General features: G+C 43.4%; 1 protein-coding gene across 7 annotated transcripts in view; it reads left to right on the top strand.

The window, feature by feature from the left end:
* SLC35F2 (solute carrier family 35 member F2) overlaps positions 1-18,361 on the top strand; it is a 137,782-nt gene that overhangs the window by 52,570 nt on the left and 66,851 nt on the right. Inside the window, exon 1 of one of the 7 annotated variants that reach the window (XM_023238902.2) lies at positions 17,752-17,843. Within the exon in view, the coding sequence (XP_023094670.1) occupies positions 17,767-17,843 (77 nt within the window). The 5' untranslated portion in view covers positions 17,752-17,766. 7 annotated transcript variants of the gene reach the window in all.

Raw genomic sequence — 18,361 nt, 5'->3', positions numbered from 1 at the left:
GCATGCTCCACCCATCAAGAGCCAGCCAGGCGCCCCTCATTTAGTTTTATATTTTAGACTCCAGCTGCATGCAGAGTAATCATAATCCCTGGCTCATGACACACGTTCACGGTGGGCCCAGGAATGGCCGAACTACTATTTTTGTGCAGTAAATTCTGCAAACCCATCAGCAGCCCTAAAACCAGAATCTGTGATGGTAACTTACCTGGTCACACCTCTCCCACCCTCCTTCCCCAGCCAGAGATAATCTCACCATTCCCTTGCTCTCTCTCTCTCTCTCTCTCTTTTTTACAGTTTTGTACCTCTGTGTATTTCTAAAAAGTATGTGTTCATTATCATTTGTTTTTAGTTTATTAAAAGGATATCATGCTATAGCTAACCTGTTGGGATTTATTTCCCCTTCCGTATCACACTGCCAAGATTCACGCATGCTATTGCCTAATGCTGCAAAAACCCTCCCTTTGACTCTCTATAATATTTTTTGCTCTGAATATGCCGTACTTTATTAATTCAGTTAATGGGACATTTGTGTTTTTTCCAAGTTTTTTCCTGTAGTGAACAGGACTTCCAGGAACATTTTTCTTCAGGTCCCCTATCCATCACAGATAAGCATTTCTTTTATACACACACATGTGCATATGGAGCATCTTGGTGGGGAATAGCTAGATTTGGGGTGTGTAACTAACTGTTCAACTTCACAGAATGCCAGACTGTTTTTCCAAAGTGGTGGTACCGGGTGCCTGGGTGGCTCAGTCCATTAAGCGTCCGACTCTCAGTCTTGACTCAGGTCACGATCTCACGGTTTGTGAGTTCAAGCCCCACATTGGGCTCTGCACTGACAGTGCAGAGCCTGCTTGGGATTCTCTCTGCCCTCTCTCTCTGCACCCCCCCCCCCAACTCACATGTGCGCTCTCTCTCAAAATAAGTAAACTTAAACAAACAAGGGTAGTGGTATCGCTTTACGGTCCCTCCCGCCTAGTAGGAGAAATCCTGTGAAACATGCATGCTTTCTAACACCTGGTATTATTAGACTTCTAAAGTTTTGACAGTCAGATGAATGGAGAGTATCTCTGATTTGCATATTCCTGATCGCTAATGTAGGTCTGGCCTCACGTGTTTCCACTTGGAAGAGATACCCATGTTGTCTTTGCAAGAACCATGTTTTGCACGTTGCTTTTGTACTAACCCTTTGGCCCTGTACACAGTGCAGTTTACATGGATTTTAAGGATCCCCCCCTTGAGAGCTGAAGAAGTTGGAGCTTGTATCGGGTTTCCTGCTAATGGTAATTTACTTCTCCCTGCTTAATATTAAGAGGCAATTCTGTTGAAAAGCTTGAGAGTTGGTTGGGTTTCATCAGGAGCAGTAGGAGCTGAGGAAGGAGACGAGTGAGTTTTTCCGGTGTGAGCCCCGAGGAATGCTGACGGGCTCACAGGAAATCTCCCTGCCGCCCCCGCCTCTCTTTCCCTGCAGGGCAAGTGCCAGGATCTTTCTTAGATCAGGCTTAGGCTGCTGTTTTCTGGTGCCCGGTTGGTGTTGGATGAGTGTGTTCGTGAGAAACCCGGCTCACCACGGGTGTGGGTGAAACAGGATTGATTACTTTACGGAACTGGAGGAGGTTAAAGTGCCAAACCACGGAGGGCAGGGACACAGCTGGAGTCGGGAAGCCAGCCACACCGGGATTTTCTGTCTGCGCTTTGACTGGCTGTTGATTTCCTGCTTTGAACTGCAGACTGCTTGATTGTCTTGACCTCGGGATCACATTTGACAGTTTAAACCACACACAGAAATAAGCAAATAAAACCCTTCGCTTTTGAAAACGGTATTTCTGTTTTGGTGATCCACAGGAAGGCTCATTTAGATTTTACAGCAGTTGAAAAAACAGCCCTTCGAAATTTGTGATTTGGCCTCCGTGGGCAGGAAGCAGTAGGAATTTCAAGTTTTATGGGCTGTGACTTCTTGGCTGCTTGTTGAGAACAGGGTTAGTCTGTTTTCTCCCGTGCCTGTGCCAGACTGGGGTGGGTGGGGAGAGGGCGGTGTGTGCTAAACTCTCATCATCCAGACTCTTGAAACACGGCGCACTTACTACCCCACGCTCATCTCGTCCTTCAGAACCTACTCTACCCCTCCCTGCACCCACCGTGCTGGCCCTTCTCAACTCCTGTTCCTCACCTCTGGAGTGTGTTCCCACTGGTGTCCCTCGTAGAATTCTCAGAGGCGTCTGGGGGTGGGGAGGGTCCTGGAGCGGAGAGGCCAGTCCGCCCCATGTTGACCATAGTTTAACGCCGCCCCCCCCCCCCCCCCCCCCCCCCCCCCCCCCCCCCGCCGCATCTAGGCTGCAGGACTCACGGTCCTCTTCGGACATGTATCGGAAAACTAGGTGATTTATAGACGTGTTTCACACTTTTCTCATTTCAACCAATCACAGATCGGAGAACAGAGGGAGGCTGTTGAATAGAGCGGTATTATGTCGTCTCTCGTTTTCATTTAAAAAAAATTTTTTTTTAAAGTTTATTTATTTTTGTGAGAGACAGAGAGAGAGTGAGCTGGGGAGGGGCAGAGAGAGAGAGAGAGAGAGAGAGAGAGAGAGAGACAGAATCCGAAGCAGTCTCCTGGCTCTGAGCTGTCAGTACAGAGCCTGACATGGGGCTTGAACTCACGAACCGAGAGATCATGACCTGAGCTGAAGTCAGATGCTCAACCGACTGAGCCACCCAGGCGCCCCTTTTTAAAAATTTTTCTAATGTTTATTTATTTTTGAGAAAGAGAGTGGGGGAGACAGAGAGGGAGAGAGAGCACGAGTGGGGGAAGGACAGAGAGAGAGAGAGACGGACACAGAGTATTAAGTGGGGGTCAGAGAGAGAGGAAGACACAGAATCCGGAGCAGGCTCCAGGCTCTGAGCTGTCAGCACAGAGCCTGACATGGGGCTTGAACTCACGAACCGAGAGATCATGACCTGAGCTGAAGTCGGATGCTCAACTGACTGGGCCACCCAGGCGCCCCCTTTTTTTAAGTTTTTTAAATGTTTATTTATTTTTGAGAAAGAGAGTTGGGGAGACAGAGAGGGAGAGAGAGCACGAGTCGGGGAAAGGCAGAGAGAGAGAGAGAGAGACGGACACAGAGTATGAAGTGGGGAGCAGAGAGAGAGGGAGACACAGAATCCAAAGCAGGCTCCAGGCTCTGAGCTGTCAGCACAGAGCCCGACGTGGGGCTCAAACTCCCAGACGGCGAGATCGTGATCTGAGCCAAAGTCAGACGCCTAACCGACTGAGCCACCCCGCTGCCCCTGCCCTCTCTTGTTTTCATTAGAACACCCCTTATTCAAATAATCGTTGAACATGTCGTCAAGTGGGTTGTGCTCATCAGTGCCTACTGTCAGAGATGCAGGGTTCATTGGTGTCACTTGATCTCCTTGCATGGTGTCAGATTATTCAATATTACAGGACTTATTTTATTCTCAGGGAGGCCGTGCATAGGATGGGAAAAGTACAGATTACTGAGTTTCTGACGTTGGGTGAGTTTCTCACTGGGACAGCTGTCCACACAGTCCCTATCTCGGGAGAGGTTTTGTGAGATTTAAGTGGAGTAACATACATAAGCACTTACTGTGCCACGTGACACATGCTTATTTTTATGAAGCTGCCTCACCTTTGTTAGGATAATGGGAAAGGTGTTTGAGGCCCTATTAGTTGGAAGTTGTACTTCCTGGGGGACAGTGGCACACTGCCCGGATTGCTCCCCAGCTTCTACGATTTGCTAGCTGTGTGACATTGGGCACGTTGTGCGATCTCTGGGCCTCAGTTTCTTTACAATTGGCACTAATCATAGCATCTACCTCATAGGATTGTTGGCAGGATTGCATGAATTAGGACAGTGAAATGTGAAATTGTTGGGCCCGTGCTTGGTACATGGGTAGGGCACGCTCAATGTGGTAGATACTATTTTCACTGCTTAAAAAAATTTTTTTATAGTTATTTATTTTTGAGAGAGAGAGAAAAAAAAAAAAAAAACGTTAGTGAGGGAGGGGCAGAGAGAGAGGGAGACACAGAATCTGAAGCAGGCTCCGGGCTCTGAGCTGTCGGCATAGAGCCCGATGCAGGGCTCAAACTCACGAGCTGTGAGATTATGACCTGAGCTGAAGTTGGATGCTTAACGGACTGAGCCACTCTGGCCTCTATTTTCACTGTTGATAGTAACAATGGTAACAATAATAATAGTTACAATAGTAACAAGAACAGTAATAGTAACATTGTTAGATATTGTATAGATACATATATGTGTGGGGGCACAAAAATATCCCTGACACAGTTTCTGCATTTATAATCTAGGGAAGCAAATGCAACAGACATATAAAACACTCCAGACAGAGTATGGAAAGTGGGGGAAAGACGGCTACAACCCAAATGCCATAAGGTTTGAGAGGTTGGCATTCTGGAACTGAGCACATTTCTTACTTTCTTCCCACAGTTATTTTCTTGGCGTAACAGAATAGAAAGAACATAGGCTTTAGAATCTTTAATTTTTATTTAACGTTTATTTACTTTTGAGAGAGAGAGAGAGACAGAGTGTCATCGGGGGAGGGACAGAGAGAGGGAGACACAGAATCCAAAGCAGGCTCCAGGCTCTGAGCTGTCTGCACAGAGCCTGACACGGGGCTCGAGCTCACAAACTGCGAGATCATGACCTGAGCTGAAGTCAGAGGCCCAGCCAACTGAGCCACCCAGGGGTCCCAAGAATCTTATTTGGATGTTAATCCAGTGCTGTTATTTGTTTATCCTATGAACCTTGTTAAAAGACCCTGGAATTTTGGCAAAATGACACCTGCATTTTAGGGTTTATGAAAATCCAGTAAGTTAATATACACAAGAGCTTAGTGAGTTTGAGCCCTGAATTGGACTCTTTCTGCTGTCAGCTCAGAACCTGCTTTGGATCCTCTGTTGCCCCCCCCCCCCCATCCCTGCCCCTCCCCCACTAGCGCTCTCTCTCCCTTCCTTTCTCAAAAATAAACATTAAAAAAAAATATATATATATACATATATATATATATATGTTAGATTTTAATACAGTGACTGTTACCCACTAGTTTCCCGTCCTTTTATGGCATAGAGGGTATTAATGTTTCCCCTGTGTTCTTGACTATTTAAGAGTCATGTAGGACAATGTTCAAGAAGAGATCACTTAGTTTACAATTTTTACTTTTGCTGGTTTGCATAAAACTAGTTCAGTAGTTTGTGGCTTGGTGACATGGACTTATTTTCTCCCTGGCAAATGATGAAAGTGGCTTAATCCAGGGAGGCTCCTGATCAGCTTTGTCTGCAGTTGTTTGAGAGATTCCTGTTTATTTGCTGTAACTATCTTGTTACTAAGGGAATTCATTGAGATGAATATAAATAGCGAGAACATTATGATTCACGTGTTATTTTAAGGTATCATACCCATTGCTGACCTAGTGTATTACTCTTCTATTGCTGTCAAATCACCACAAATAGTGGTTTAAATTTTTTTAAATGTTTATTTATTTTTGAGAGAGAGAGAGACAGAGAGTGAGCTGGGCAGGGGCAGAGAGAGAGAGGGAGACACAGAATCCGAAGCAGGCTCCAGGCTCTGAGCTGTCAACACAGGGCTTGACGTGGGCCTCAAAGTCATAAATCATGAGATCATGACCTGAGCCAAAGTCGGACGCTTCACTGACTGAGCCACCCAGGTGCCCCATGGACCCTGCTTTTTAGACACCAGTTGTGAGTCCCAGGCTGTCGCCTTGTACAGGGGGTTCTCATGACCCCCTGCCTCAGGTTCAATAATTTGCTGGAGTGGCTCACAGAACTCAGGAAAACAGCTTATTTATTAAACTACCGGTTTATCATGAAAAGATACAACTCACGAACAGCCGGATAGAAGAGATGCGCAGGGCAAGGAATGCGCGAGGGGAAAGGGCGTGGAACTTCACCCTCCCAGCACGTCACTATGTCCACCAACCTGGGAGGTCTCAGTCCTCCGGTTAGGATTTTTATGGAAGACGTCATCGTATAGGCACAGGTGATTAAATCATTGGTCATTCGTGATTAACTCAACCTCAAGCCCCCTCTCTCCCTCCGGTGGGGCTCAAGGTTACACACCTTTAATCATAAATTGGTTCCCTTGGTAACCAGCTCCCCACCCCCTTAAGAGCTTTCCAAAAATCACCTCATTAACATAAACTGGGGTGTGATTGAAACGGGCTGGTTCTGAAGACAGAAGATGCTTCTTATCACTGAGGAAAGAGCTTTGGTGGGGAGCCAAGATTAAAGTGCGTATTTCTTATTATATCGCAGCATGTAAGGTGACCCATTCACAGGTTCCAGGAGACTAGGGCGTGGGCACTTTTGAGGAGCCACTGTTCTCCCTACTCTCCCTACTCTCTTCTACACCAATGTCACACATTGGTGTAGAATCTAAAAGTGGTTCCAGTGAGAAAGTAGGGCACAGAGGCACATGAGAGGCTCCGTCAGTTCAGCGTCTGACTCTTGATTTCCGCTCAGGTCATGATCTTGCGCGCGGTTCCTGAGATCGAGCCCCACGTCAAGCTCTGTGCTGATGGCCCGGAGCCTGCCTGGGATTCTCTGTCTCCATCTCTGTCTGCCCCTCCCCTGCTTTCTCTCTCCCTCTCTCTCTGTCTCTTCCAAAAATAAATAAATAAACATTTAACTACAATAACAACAACAAAAGAAAGTAGAGCTCAAAGACCACCTAGATGCTGGTGAAAATGTAAACAATAATTCATAAAACGTCAAGGAAATCTTTTCTCAGCTCCTAACCCACAACTTTTGCACGTGGTCAGTGTTTGAAATAATCAACCACGAATTGCTAGACTCTTTTTCAGTTGCGTGATCTGTTTGAAAGAGATTAGGTAGCTGCTCATGCCTTTGGATGAGCTCCGTCTAGGAGCTCCAGTTGAGGCGGGTTATTGACAAAGTGAGTCGTTCCCTCTGCTGGTCAGCATTCCTGTTAGAGCCTTTCTCTTGACCCAAACAGCTTGTCTTTTTTCATCAGGTCTCAGATGAAATATCACTTCACGAGTAAAGCCTCCCAAGAAATCTCAGATTAGGTTAGGTCCCATCCATCGTACCATTTTTGACAAAATGGGTGGACCTAGAGGGTATTATGCTAAAGGAGATAAATCAGACTGCTTCTTTGGTGTTTGTCTTCCCTGCTGTACTGTGAATCTGATGAAGGCAGGGCCGGTAATTTCTGTCCTCCCGGAGGCTGGCAGTATCAGGAACCTGCTAGGTGGTAACAGATATTTGCTGAATTGAACTGGATGCCATTAAGAAGGCGGTCATAAAAGTAGGTCACTGTGGGTTGTTGAGGTTGCCTGCCAGGTTGGAGTGTTTCCATCGAGTAGACCAGACTTCTCCCAGAATTCTCTGGTGTCTGGGTAGAAGTCCCGGGGTGGTATACCACTGCAAGGGCTGTCCCCTCTCGTCAGGACGGACACAGAGAGAAACTTGACTTGATGATCTTTGACACAGACCAGCTCCCTCAGACCAGGCTGCGGTTTTCCGGGTGTGCTCTGTCCAGCCCATAGGTGTGGTTACCTTCAAATACTTCAAGTGGCTGTTCTCTGTCTCTGTCTCTCTCTCTCTGCATACTTCTTCTGTGTGTGTGTGTGTGTGTGTGTTTTAAGGTTCAGTAACCAATCAGGGCAATGAGTGCTGGCCCCTTCAACTAGCATCTGTTTGATTTTCTGCCAAACTCTTAATTTTCCAGAGGATTTGATATTGGTAGCTTTCTCTTATTGGCTGTGGAATGATATCGTGATGATTAAAGTTCACAGGTATTGCAGGGACGCCTGGGTGGCTCTCGGTTGAGCATCTGACTTCAGCTCAGGTCATGATCTCGAGGTTTGTGAATTCAAGCCCCATGTCAGGCTTGCTGCTATCAGTGAGGATCCCGCTTCGGACTCTCTGCCCGCCCCCCTTCTTGAATCCCTCCCTCTCTTGTGCTTTCTCTCTCTCTCAAAAATAGACATTTAAAAAACAAAAGTCAAGGGGCGCCTGGATGGCTCAGCCAGTTGGGCGTCTGACTTTGGCTCAGGTCATGACCTCACATTTTGGGAGTTTGAGCCCTGCATCCAGCTCTGTGCTGATGGCTTGGAGCCTGGAGCCTGCTCTGGATTCTCTGTCTCCCTCTCTCTGCCCCTCCTATACTAGTGCTCTGTCTCTCTGTCTCTCAAAAAGAAATAAATGTAAAAAAATAAGTGATCAGAATGTGTTAGGATATATTTGCACGCAAAATTCCAAGTAAAATACAAAATAATTATAATTCTATAGTAACTGACTTAGTTCTGTGATAACCAGTCTGCAGTTATTAAGGAAGGTATTATCCATTTTAAATGTATATAAGAAAATATAATATTGAAGTCATGTTCAACGATCAGATAAAAGGCCAGACATTTAAAACAGAGATGGCAGTCACATGATCCTGTATTTTTGCAGCTTCACTCATTTTCATCAAATTGGTTAGAGAGAGGAAAAAGAAGGAATGGGCCCTGTGTTTTGAAGTTATTTTAACAGAATCATGTAGAAGGGGACATAGTCGGCTTAGCAAATGCACTTTACTTATGCTGGGGGTTTGTATTTTGTACCTGATTCTGCCCCTTTTGGACAACATCTGTTGGGTGGCCCATTTCACCTCTCCCAGCCTCCATTTCTTCATCTGTAACCCAACAGCACTTTCCGGTGGATCAACAATTAAATACGATAGGGTACAGAAAAGGTTTGTAAATTGCGAGGCACCGTGGAAGGCATACAGTCAGGTATTCGGATGCTGTCCATTAGCATGAATGTAATAAATAAATAATATTTGATAATGATGGATGCCCCGTTGGCAAATCCAGCGAGCATTAAGTCAGCAGTTTGGAAACCCTGAATTGTCAACAAAGAATCACAGGTCATGAGGAGGTTGGGGGAGAAACAAAAGAGAAAAGGTGAGCTCTGGGTCCAGATTAGCACAAGGATTCAAAATAAGGAGTCAGGAAACCTTTTTTTTTTTTTTTTTCCAAATTAAAAAAAAACCTTTTTTAATGTTTATGTTTGAGAGAGGGAGAGAGACAGAGCACAAGCAGGGAGGGGCAGAGAGAGAGGGAGATACAGAATCTGAAGTAGGCTCCAGGCTCTGATCTGTCAGCAAAGAGCTCGACGTGGGGCTTGACCTTACGAACCTGGAGATCATGATCTGAGCTGAAGTCAGATGCTTAACTGACTCAGCCACTCAGGTGTCCCCAAGAAGTGTTCTAATGTTATTCTTTGTGCTTGCTTCTGGTCCCTTCACTTTCCTGGTTCTTTTAAGAAGGAACACAGATTTGAAAAAATAGATTTCTCCTTGTTAGAAAATTCGATACATACAAAAGGGGTAAAGAAGAAAAAACCAAAAAAATGTCCCATAGTCCTACCTAAATTCTCTGTTAATTTTAAGGCTCAACCAAGCGGTTTGACCCATCAATCATTCTAGTCACTTCTTACCCCTTCCACTAGTATCCCGCCCTTGTTCCCACAGAGTCAGAATAAAATGAAACAGTTCTGGGAATGAGCAGCGTTGGGAGGTCCAGAGGTTGAAGTTCATACTGGGTGACAACATCCTGAATTACAATTAAATTTTTTTTTTAACATTTATTCATTTTTTGAGAGAGTGAGACACAGAGTATGAGCAAGGGTGGGGCAGCCAGAGAGGGAGACATAGACTCTGAAGCACAGAGAGTCAGCACAGAGCCCGACACAGGGCTCGAACTCACAAACCGTGAGATCATGACCTGAGCCGAAGTAGGACGCTTGATCGACTGAGCCACCCAAGCGCCCTGTCCTGAATTATAAAGTGACTGGGTGTAATTGGATGGGTGCCTTGCTGCATTTAGACCCACACTAGGTTTGTTCTTCTCTCAACTTCTGTTGTATTGTTACAGAACACTGGAGAATCAGTTAGCCCCGCCTCCCCTCTAGTCTAAGACGTTCCATAGGACATACTGTGAAGATAAGTGGAGGGAAAATGTTTTGGTAATTTCAGAAGTGTCCTGTTGCATTGTTCTGTGTAATAATCATAAATATAAGAAATGTGATGGGTGTTACAATAATTTATGGGGCGATTTTTGGAAGAGCTTGCTTCTTTACTTCATTAAGTACCAGACTGTGGTTTTGGCACATGCTTCTGGCACTGTAGATCAGAAAGCTGACATCTGAACCTCTGTCCCTTGGTGGAATATTCCAGTTTTCTATGTCTGGAAAATCACTGGGGGGGAGGGGTGGTCACCATGCTCTACATAAAATGATTCTTGCTGTTCAAACTCACATTTATGCCTGAAAATAAATGTATTAAACTTATCGTGAGAATTGTTGCTGTCATTTGGATAGCTGCTGCCGGGAGGACTCTCCCAACAGAAAAGTCTACTTAGGAAATGGGAGGTCTGAAGTTGCTTGGTGAATCTCGAACAACGACAAAAGAAATTACTTGTCTGCCAAACCACCGCCCTCCACCTTCGTGACACCCATGCTTCTGTTTACACTCTTGGCATCTGCCTTCCAATTATGAACAACTTGTTAATAATTTTTTTTAATGTTCTTTTATTTCTGAGAGAAAGGGAGACAGAGCACGACCAGGGGAGGGGCAGAGAGAGAGAGGGAGACGCAGAATCCGAAGCAGGCTCCAGGCTCTGAGCTGTCAGCACAGAGCCCGATGCGGGGCTGAAACCCATGAACTGTGAGATCATGACCTGAGCCAAAGTCGGATGCTTAACTGACTGAGCCACTCAGGCACCCCATGAGTGACTTGTTAAAAGATCAGGGCACTCTTGCTCCTCTGCAGGACTGGAGAAATGGATAACTTGCCACGCTTGCTTTTTCTAGAATTTATATCGTCCAGCAGCACCGAGCACCATCGCTCCATCCGTTTCAGCATGCATTGCAGCTCATTTTACATTTTCGTTTTAAAGTTGAATGCTTTCCGCTGATACTTGGGTTGATGCGTTTCCAAGTTACATCGCAGAATGATTGCTTTTTTTTTTTTTTTTTTTGTAGTCCATTATAGTCCCCACCTCCCCACCCACCCCCCTGCTGCAGAGAGCCTGAGAGAGGCTTCAGAAAGGACTCTTCCTCTGGTGGCCTTTTTCACCTCTGTAACAGTTCAGCCAGCCCATAGTGATTCACATACTCGATAAAAATGAAAACATCATCGTTTCTGCCTTTTAGGAGCCTACAACCTACCCGGGGAGCCAAACACATATACTAAATAGAATATAGTATAAGATATTTTATTTTTATTTTTTTTATTTTTAATTTTTTTTTTCAACGTTTATTTATTTTTGGGACAGAGAGAGACAAAGCATGAACGGGGGAGGGGCAGAGAGAGAGGGAGACACAGAATCGGAAACAGGCTCCAGGCTCTGAGCCATCAGCCCAGAGCCTGACGCGGGGCTCGAACTCACAGACCGCGAGATCGTGACCTGGCTGAAGTCGGACGCTTAACCGACTGCGCCACCCAGGCGCCCCTAAGATATTTTTTATTAGGTCAGCAATCTTCAGGGTTTTTCTCCATTATAAACTTATTATTTTTCCCGAATTCTGTATTTTGAAAGATTTTTGAAACTCCTTTACTCTGCACGTTTAAAAGTAATAATGAATTTATTATCTTTCCCTTTTAATCAGACACCAAAGCTTCTGTTAGCAAGAGAGAATCAGTGTTAGCACCCTTGGTTGGAGTAATTATAGCTGTAAGCAAATACATGTGATGTTTTGGTGAGTCTGCGCAGCCTTATCATGGATAATGTAGGGTTTCTGTTATGCTTAGAAAAAAACTTCATTATGGGAACATTGAAATAGAAGTAGAGATGATTGCCTGCTGTGATGTACCTATTACCTATTTTCTTTTTTTTAATTACTTTTTAAAAAATTTTTAGATGTTTATTTTTGAGAGAGAGAGAGAGTGGGAGCAGAGAGGGGCAGAGAGAGAGAGAGGGAGACACAGAATCCAAAGCAGGCTCCAGGCTCTGAACTGTCAGCAAAGAGCCCGACATGGGGCTCAAACCCATGAACCGCGAGATCATGACCTGAGCCGAAGTCAGATATTTAATCCACTGAGCCACCCCTTTTTAAATTACTTTTTAATTCCAGTATGGTTAACACACAGTGTTGTATCACCTGGTGCTCATCGTGACAAGTGCTCTCCTTAATCCCTATCACCTCCTTCACCCATCCCCTGACTTACTGCCCTTCTGGTAACCATCAGTTTGTTCTCTATAGTCGAGAGTCTGTTTTTTGGTTTTTCTCTCTCTCTTTTCCCCGTTTGCTCATTTGTTTTGTGTCTTAAATGCCACATATGAGTGAAATCGTATAGTATTTGTTTTTCTGTGTTTTATTTCGCTTGGTATTATACTCTCTAGCTCCATCTGTGTTGTTACATATGGCAAGATTTCATTCTGTTTTATGGCTAATATTATATGTGTGTGTGTGTGTGTGTGTGTGTATATATATATATATGTATAATTTCTTTATCCATTCAGCAATTGATGGACACTTGGGCTGCTTCCATAACCTGGCTATTATGAATAATGCTGCTATAAACATAAGGGTGCATGTATCCCTTTGAATTTGTGTTTTTGTATTTTTTGGGCAAATACCCAGTAGTGCAATTACTGGATCGTAGGGTAGTTCTACTTTTAACTTTTTGAGGACCATCCATACTGTTTTCCAGAGTGGCTGCACCAGTTTGCATTCCCAGCAACAGTGCAAGAGGGTTCCTTTCTCTCCATAACACTTGTTATTTCTTGTGTTTTTGATTGTAGCCATTCTGACAGGCGTGAGGTGGTATCTCATTGTGGTTTTGATTTGTATTTCCCTGGTGATGAGTGATGTGGAGCATCTTTTCATGTGTCTCTTGGCCATCTGGATGTCTTCTCTGGAGAAATGACTGTTCATGTCTTCTGCCCATTTTTTCTTTAATGTTTTATTTATTTTTGAGGGATAGAGCATGAGCGGGGGAGGGGTAGAGAGAGAAGGAGACACAGAATCTGAAGCAGGCTCCAGGCTCAGAGCTGTCATCACAGAGCCCAACATGGGGCTCGAACCCATGAACTGTGAGATCATGACCTGAGCCAAAGTCGGACACTCCACTGACTCAGCCACCCAGGCACCCCACTTCTGCCCATTTTTAAATTAGATTATTTGTTTTGTTTGTTTGTTTGGTGTTGAATGATGTAAGTTCTTTATATGTTTTGGACACTAACCCTTTATCAGATATGTCATTTGCAAATATTTTCTCTCATTAAGTTACCTTTTAGTTTTGTTGATTGTTTCCTGTGCTGTGTAGAAGTCTTTTATTTTGTAGTACCAACAGTTTATTTTTGCTTTTATTTCCTTTGCGTGAAGAGACATATAGGCCTATTTAGAAAAATGTTGCTGAGGCTGGTGTCAGAGAGCTTATTGCCTATGTCCTCCTCTAGGATTTTTATGGTTTCAGGTCTTACATTTAGATCTTTTATCCATTCTGAGTTTATTTTTGCCTGTCACCCACTTGCGATACTTATCAGCTCATCTTGTCTTCACTTATACCTCTCCACTTCCTCCCTTCTAGGTTATCTGAAAGTAAGTCTCAGGCATCATACAACTTCATGCATAAATATTTCAGTATTACTCTCTAAAAGATAAGGGCTTAAAAAGCATAGTCATATATTGTTCCACCTAAAAGTTAACAGTAACTCCTTAATATCCAATATCTAGTCCATGTTCAAGTTTCCCCAACTATCACATAATTTTTAAAATAGTTTCTTCACATCAAAATGCGTGTAAGTCCATCCATTTCACCAGGTGGCTTTGTTGACATCTCTTTCTTCTCTAGGCTTCGTCTTGCTCTTTTTTTCTTGCAGTTTATTTCTGAAGAAACAGTTTGTCATGTAGAGGTGACCACATCCTGGGTTTTGCTGACTGTATCTTTCTGGTGGGTTTACAATATTTCCTTCTCAATATGTTTTTAGGGACTCCTGAGTGGCTTGGTTGGTTGAACATCCCACTTTGGTCCGGGTCATGATCTCACAGTTTGTGAGTTTGAGCCCTGTGTCGGGCTTTCTGCTGTCAGCACAGATCCTGCCTGGGATCTTCTGTTCCCCTGCCTCTCTCTGTCCCTCCCCTACTCACCTGTGTGCGTTTGTATGCTCTCTCTCTTTTTCAAAAATAAATAAATATTAAAAAAATTTAAAGTAAATAAACAAATAAAAATGTTTTTAAATGCATAAAATAACATTATGTAGGATTATAATGGAAACCAGTTACATCTATTTGGGTATTAAACTATTAAAAACACATCATGAGGGGCACCTGGGTGGCTCAGTCGGTTGAGCATCCAACTTTGGCTCAGGTCATGATCTCAGAGTTCTTGGGTTCGAGCCCCACATTAGGCTATGTGCTGACAGCTCAGAGCCTGGAGCCTGCTTTGGATTCTGTGTCTCCCCCTCTCTCTGCCCTTGTTACACTTGTGCTCGCTCTCTCTCGCTCTCTCTCTCTCCTCAAACATAAATAAAAGCATTAAAAAATTAAAAATAAAAACACATTGTGATATATGTTAATGTTTCTTTAAAAAAATTTTTTTTTATGCTAAGTGAAATAAGTCATAGAGAGAAAGACAGATACTATATGTTTTGACTCTTATGTGGATCCTGAGAAACTTAACAGAAACCCATGGGGGAGGGAAGGAAAAAAAAAAAAAGAGGTTAGAGTGGGGGAGAGCCAAAGCATAAGAGACTCTTAAAAATTGAGAACAAACTGAGGGTTGATGGGGGGGTGGGAGGGAGGGTAGGGTAGGTGATGGGTATTGAAGAAGGCATCTTTTGGGATGAGCACTGGGTGTTGTATGGAAACTAATTTGACAATAAATTTCATATATTAAAAAAATATATTTCTTTTAAAGACTTTTTAAAATGTTTATTTTTGGGAGAGAGAGAGAGAGAGAGAGCGCGTGCCAGCAGGGGAGGGGCAGAGAGAGGGAGACACAGAATCTGAAGCAGGTTCCAGGCATTGAACTGTCAGCACAGAGCCCAACATGGGGCTCGAATCCATAGACGGTTAGATCATGACCAGAACCAAAGTTGGTCGCTTAACCCACTGAGCCACCCAGGTGCCTCTATATGTTTCTTTTAAATAACACATTAGGGGTTCCTGGGTGGCTCATTGGTTGAGTGGCTGAGTCTTGATTTTGGCTCAGGTCATGATCCCAGGGTCGTGGGATCGAGCTCCAAGCTCAGTGCAGAATCTGTTTGGGATCCTTTCTTTCTTTCTCTCTTTACCTAAATCCCCCGCTCGGGTTCTCTTTAAAAAAGTAAAATAAAATAAAAAAATGAAAAGAACACATTAAATAAGAGATCTCACAATGGGTATCTAACTATAATAATTTTGGAATAGTGATGAATGTAAGTGATAATTTGAATTTCAGCAACAGTGGTCGAACAATCAGTGAATGCTTGTGATGCGTTGGCGGCCCGGTCTTAGGTACTACTATAGTTTGTTGCCTGTGTTTATAATTGGAGGGAATGTTAACCTTCAGTTAAATGTTACTGAAAATCAGGATGTATTTTTTTTTTCCCCATCCAAATCTATAGATTCTCCGTAATATTTTCATTGACCTGGTCCACAGATCCCATTAAACACCTTGTGGTGCTGTTTTTTTCTGGCAGGGATATTTCATAGGTATTGTAGCTTGCCATTGGGAGGAGCTATTGATGTTTATTGCCTCGATTCATTATTTTATTAGGAGTTGTAAGCCATTGTATTTCTGTCATTCTGTTTTTAATTATCCACATATTTCAAAAAAGACAAACTGTCATCCACTCATTACCCTGAGGCATCATTTGTGTAGGAAGGGCGGGGTGAATGTTTGCTTCCTCTGTCTGTATCAGTTTTCAAAATAATGGGCTGTTGATTCCCTAGCATCCTTCAAAGATGACCAGTGAGTTTTGTTTTTAAAAATTTTAATCAGGGGCGCCTGGGTGGCTCAGTCGGTTAAGCGTCCGACTTCAGCCAGGTCACGATCTCGCGGTCCGTGAGTTCGAGCCCCGCGTCGGGCTCTGGGCTGATGGCTCAGAGCCTGGAGCCTGTTTCCGATTCTGTGTCTCCCTCTCTCTCTGCCCCTCCCCCATTCATGCTCTGTCTCTCTCTGTCTCAAAAATAAATAAAAAACGTTAAAAAAAATTTTAATCATTGCTTACTAACTCATGGATTGAAACATATTTGAGGCATCTCAGTCCTTTGCAGTTATTCTTCTTGATGTACAGATTGTCTTTTTGTCATGACTCCAGTAGTCTTTTGATCACCTCCTTGACATCTGGTGTGACAAGGTATTCCAGACTGATTTTGTACATTTCTAGCCCCAGGTCAGAAATCAACCATTCTCCAGGGATTCCTAGTTCTTTTTTCTGGGAAATAGTTATCTAGTTGCCATATCCGGGCTCTAAGAGTTTTCATGATTGCTGGTCGGTCATTGTTTTTGACTGGCTTTTCCGGGGACAGGGATAGGATTACACATTTTTAAAAAATATAAAATGCCTTATGAGTTAATTCTGGCATTCAGTAAAGTTCAGAACTATAAGGGTTTTTAGTGTACCCTATTTAGTCTTAAATCTTCATCTCCTTTTTCCTATACTATAAATTGATAACACCAGTATAATTTTTTCCTGCTTTATTTCATAGTATATACACGCAACCTCAAATTAATGTCAGTAGTACCTCCAAACAGTTTGAGATATTTTACAGTTCTTGTTGTTTCTTTGGTAGATTCCATTAGGAATGTACTGTCAAATCAGTGTGTTTTAAAGTCACTTGAGGGGCACCTGGGTGCCTCAGTAGGTTAAGCGTCCAACTCTTGATTTCAGCTCAGGTCACGATCTCACAGTTTTTGGGTTTGAGCCCCGCGTCGGGCTCCTTGCTGACAAGTGCAGAGCCTGCCTGAGATTCTCTCTTTCCCTCTTTCTCTCTGCCTCCACCCACTTTTTCTCTCTCAAAAATATATAAACTTAAAAAAAAAAATTTTTTTTTTTAAGTCACTTGAAATAATTCCTCCCTACTTGGTTTTGCTATCAATTTAAAACATCCTTAAGTCATGTAACATTTTGGTTTTTATTTTAGGTGTGGCTTTTTGAAACTTCAATTTTTGCTCTGTGATTATAATCTAAAACATTTACAAGGCTCCTAAGACAAATCTATAAAGCAAGGTGTATTAGACATTATATTTTAGTTTGCTGTCTTTCCTGACCTATAGATAGCTTTGAAAACAGTTTGTGTTTTATCTTTACACTTAAAAATAACAGATAGAGGTAAACGTTAGCATTCCATACCCTTTGTCGTCCACATTTGCTTCTTTTTAAAGGCGGTCCTGGTGGTCACTGTATGACAGTTTACAGAGATGCTTGCCTCACTTTTTATAGCAATACACCACTCCTTTGTGTTTATTGGCTGGCTCCCTGTTGTCAGACATTTAGGGTTTTTCGTTAGTCTTTTACCGTTACAGATAGCGCCACAGTGAAGAGCCTGTATGCACGCCTTTTGTGTTTTTGCCAGAGTATCTTTGTGATAGACCCCTAGAAGTGAAACTGCTAGAAATGCCCTCCCTGTCGTGTCCCCCAGTAACGACCGAGTTATTTTGCATTCTTACCAGCAGTGGTCAGAAGTACCGTTCAGTGTTTTGACGTGTCAAAACCAGATTCCGACCAGACGACTGCCATTCGTTCCATGGATTCCTAGAGCTGAGAGACCTCAGAATGGGAAGCACCCACCATTCTAGAGCTCTGCTCCCTGAAGTAGGACGTAATCTAGTGGTTCCTTGCTTGCCTTCAAGGTAATGATGTGTACTAGTACACTTTCCAGTCTTTGAAATTTGGCTTTTGTGATCTTGGTGATGCCTTTTCGCACGAGAACGGGGGTTCTTCCAAAGCGCTGGCTCCTTGTGCCTTAATTAGAATTAGACGATACACAAATGGCTAAATTTTTGAATCATAGAAATGTAGACATAGGAAGAATATAACCTGTCATTGAGGCTGCTTCTCACTGGGTAATAAAGACTACTTACTAATTTTCTAGCCTGCTGCAGTATACTTTAAAGTGCTCTCGTAATAGACACTGGCTAATCTAGATGCTAAATGAGAAGATTTGGTCTGAACGAGTATTTCTTTTCAGATGTGTAACAGGATTTTTATAGAAGGGCTGGAAGTTACTGTTCTGTACCAGGTAAATATGGTACAAGGTGGCAGGTAAATGCCAGATGGCAGGTAAATACAGAGGGGTGGGTTTTAAAATCTCCCCAAGGAAGCTGTGCTCCGTGCAAGTCTTTTAGCCCTGTTCATGAAATCCGGCCTT

This window comes from Felis catus, chromosome D1, assembly GCF_018350175.1.
Source record: "Felis catus isolate Fca126 chromosome D1, F.catus_Fca126_mat1.0, whole genome shotgun sequence".
Lineage (NCBI taxonomy): Eukaryota > Metazoa > Chordata > Mammalia > Carnivora > Felidae > Felis > Felis catus.
The sequence above is the reverse complement of the archived record's forward strand: the minus strand, read 5'-3'. Positions and strand labels throughout refer to the sequence as shown.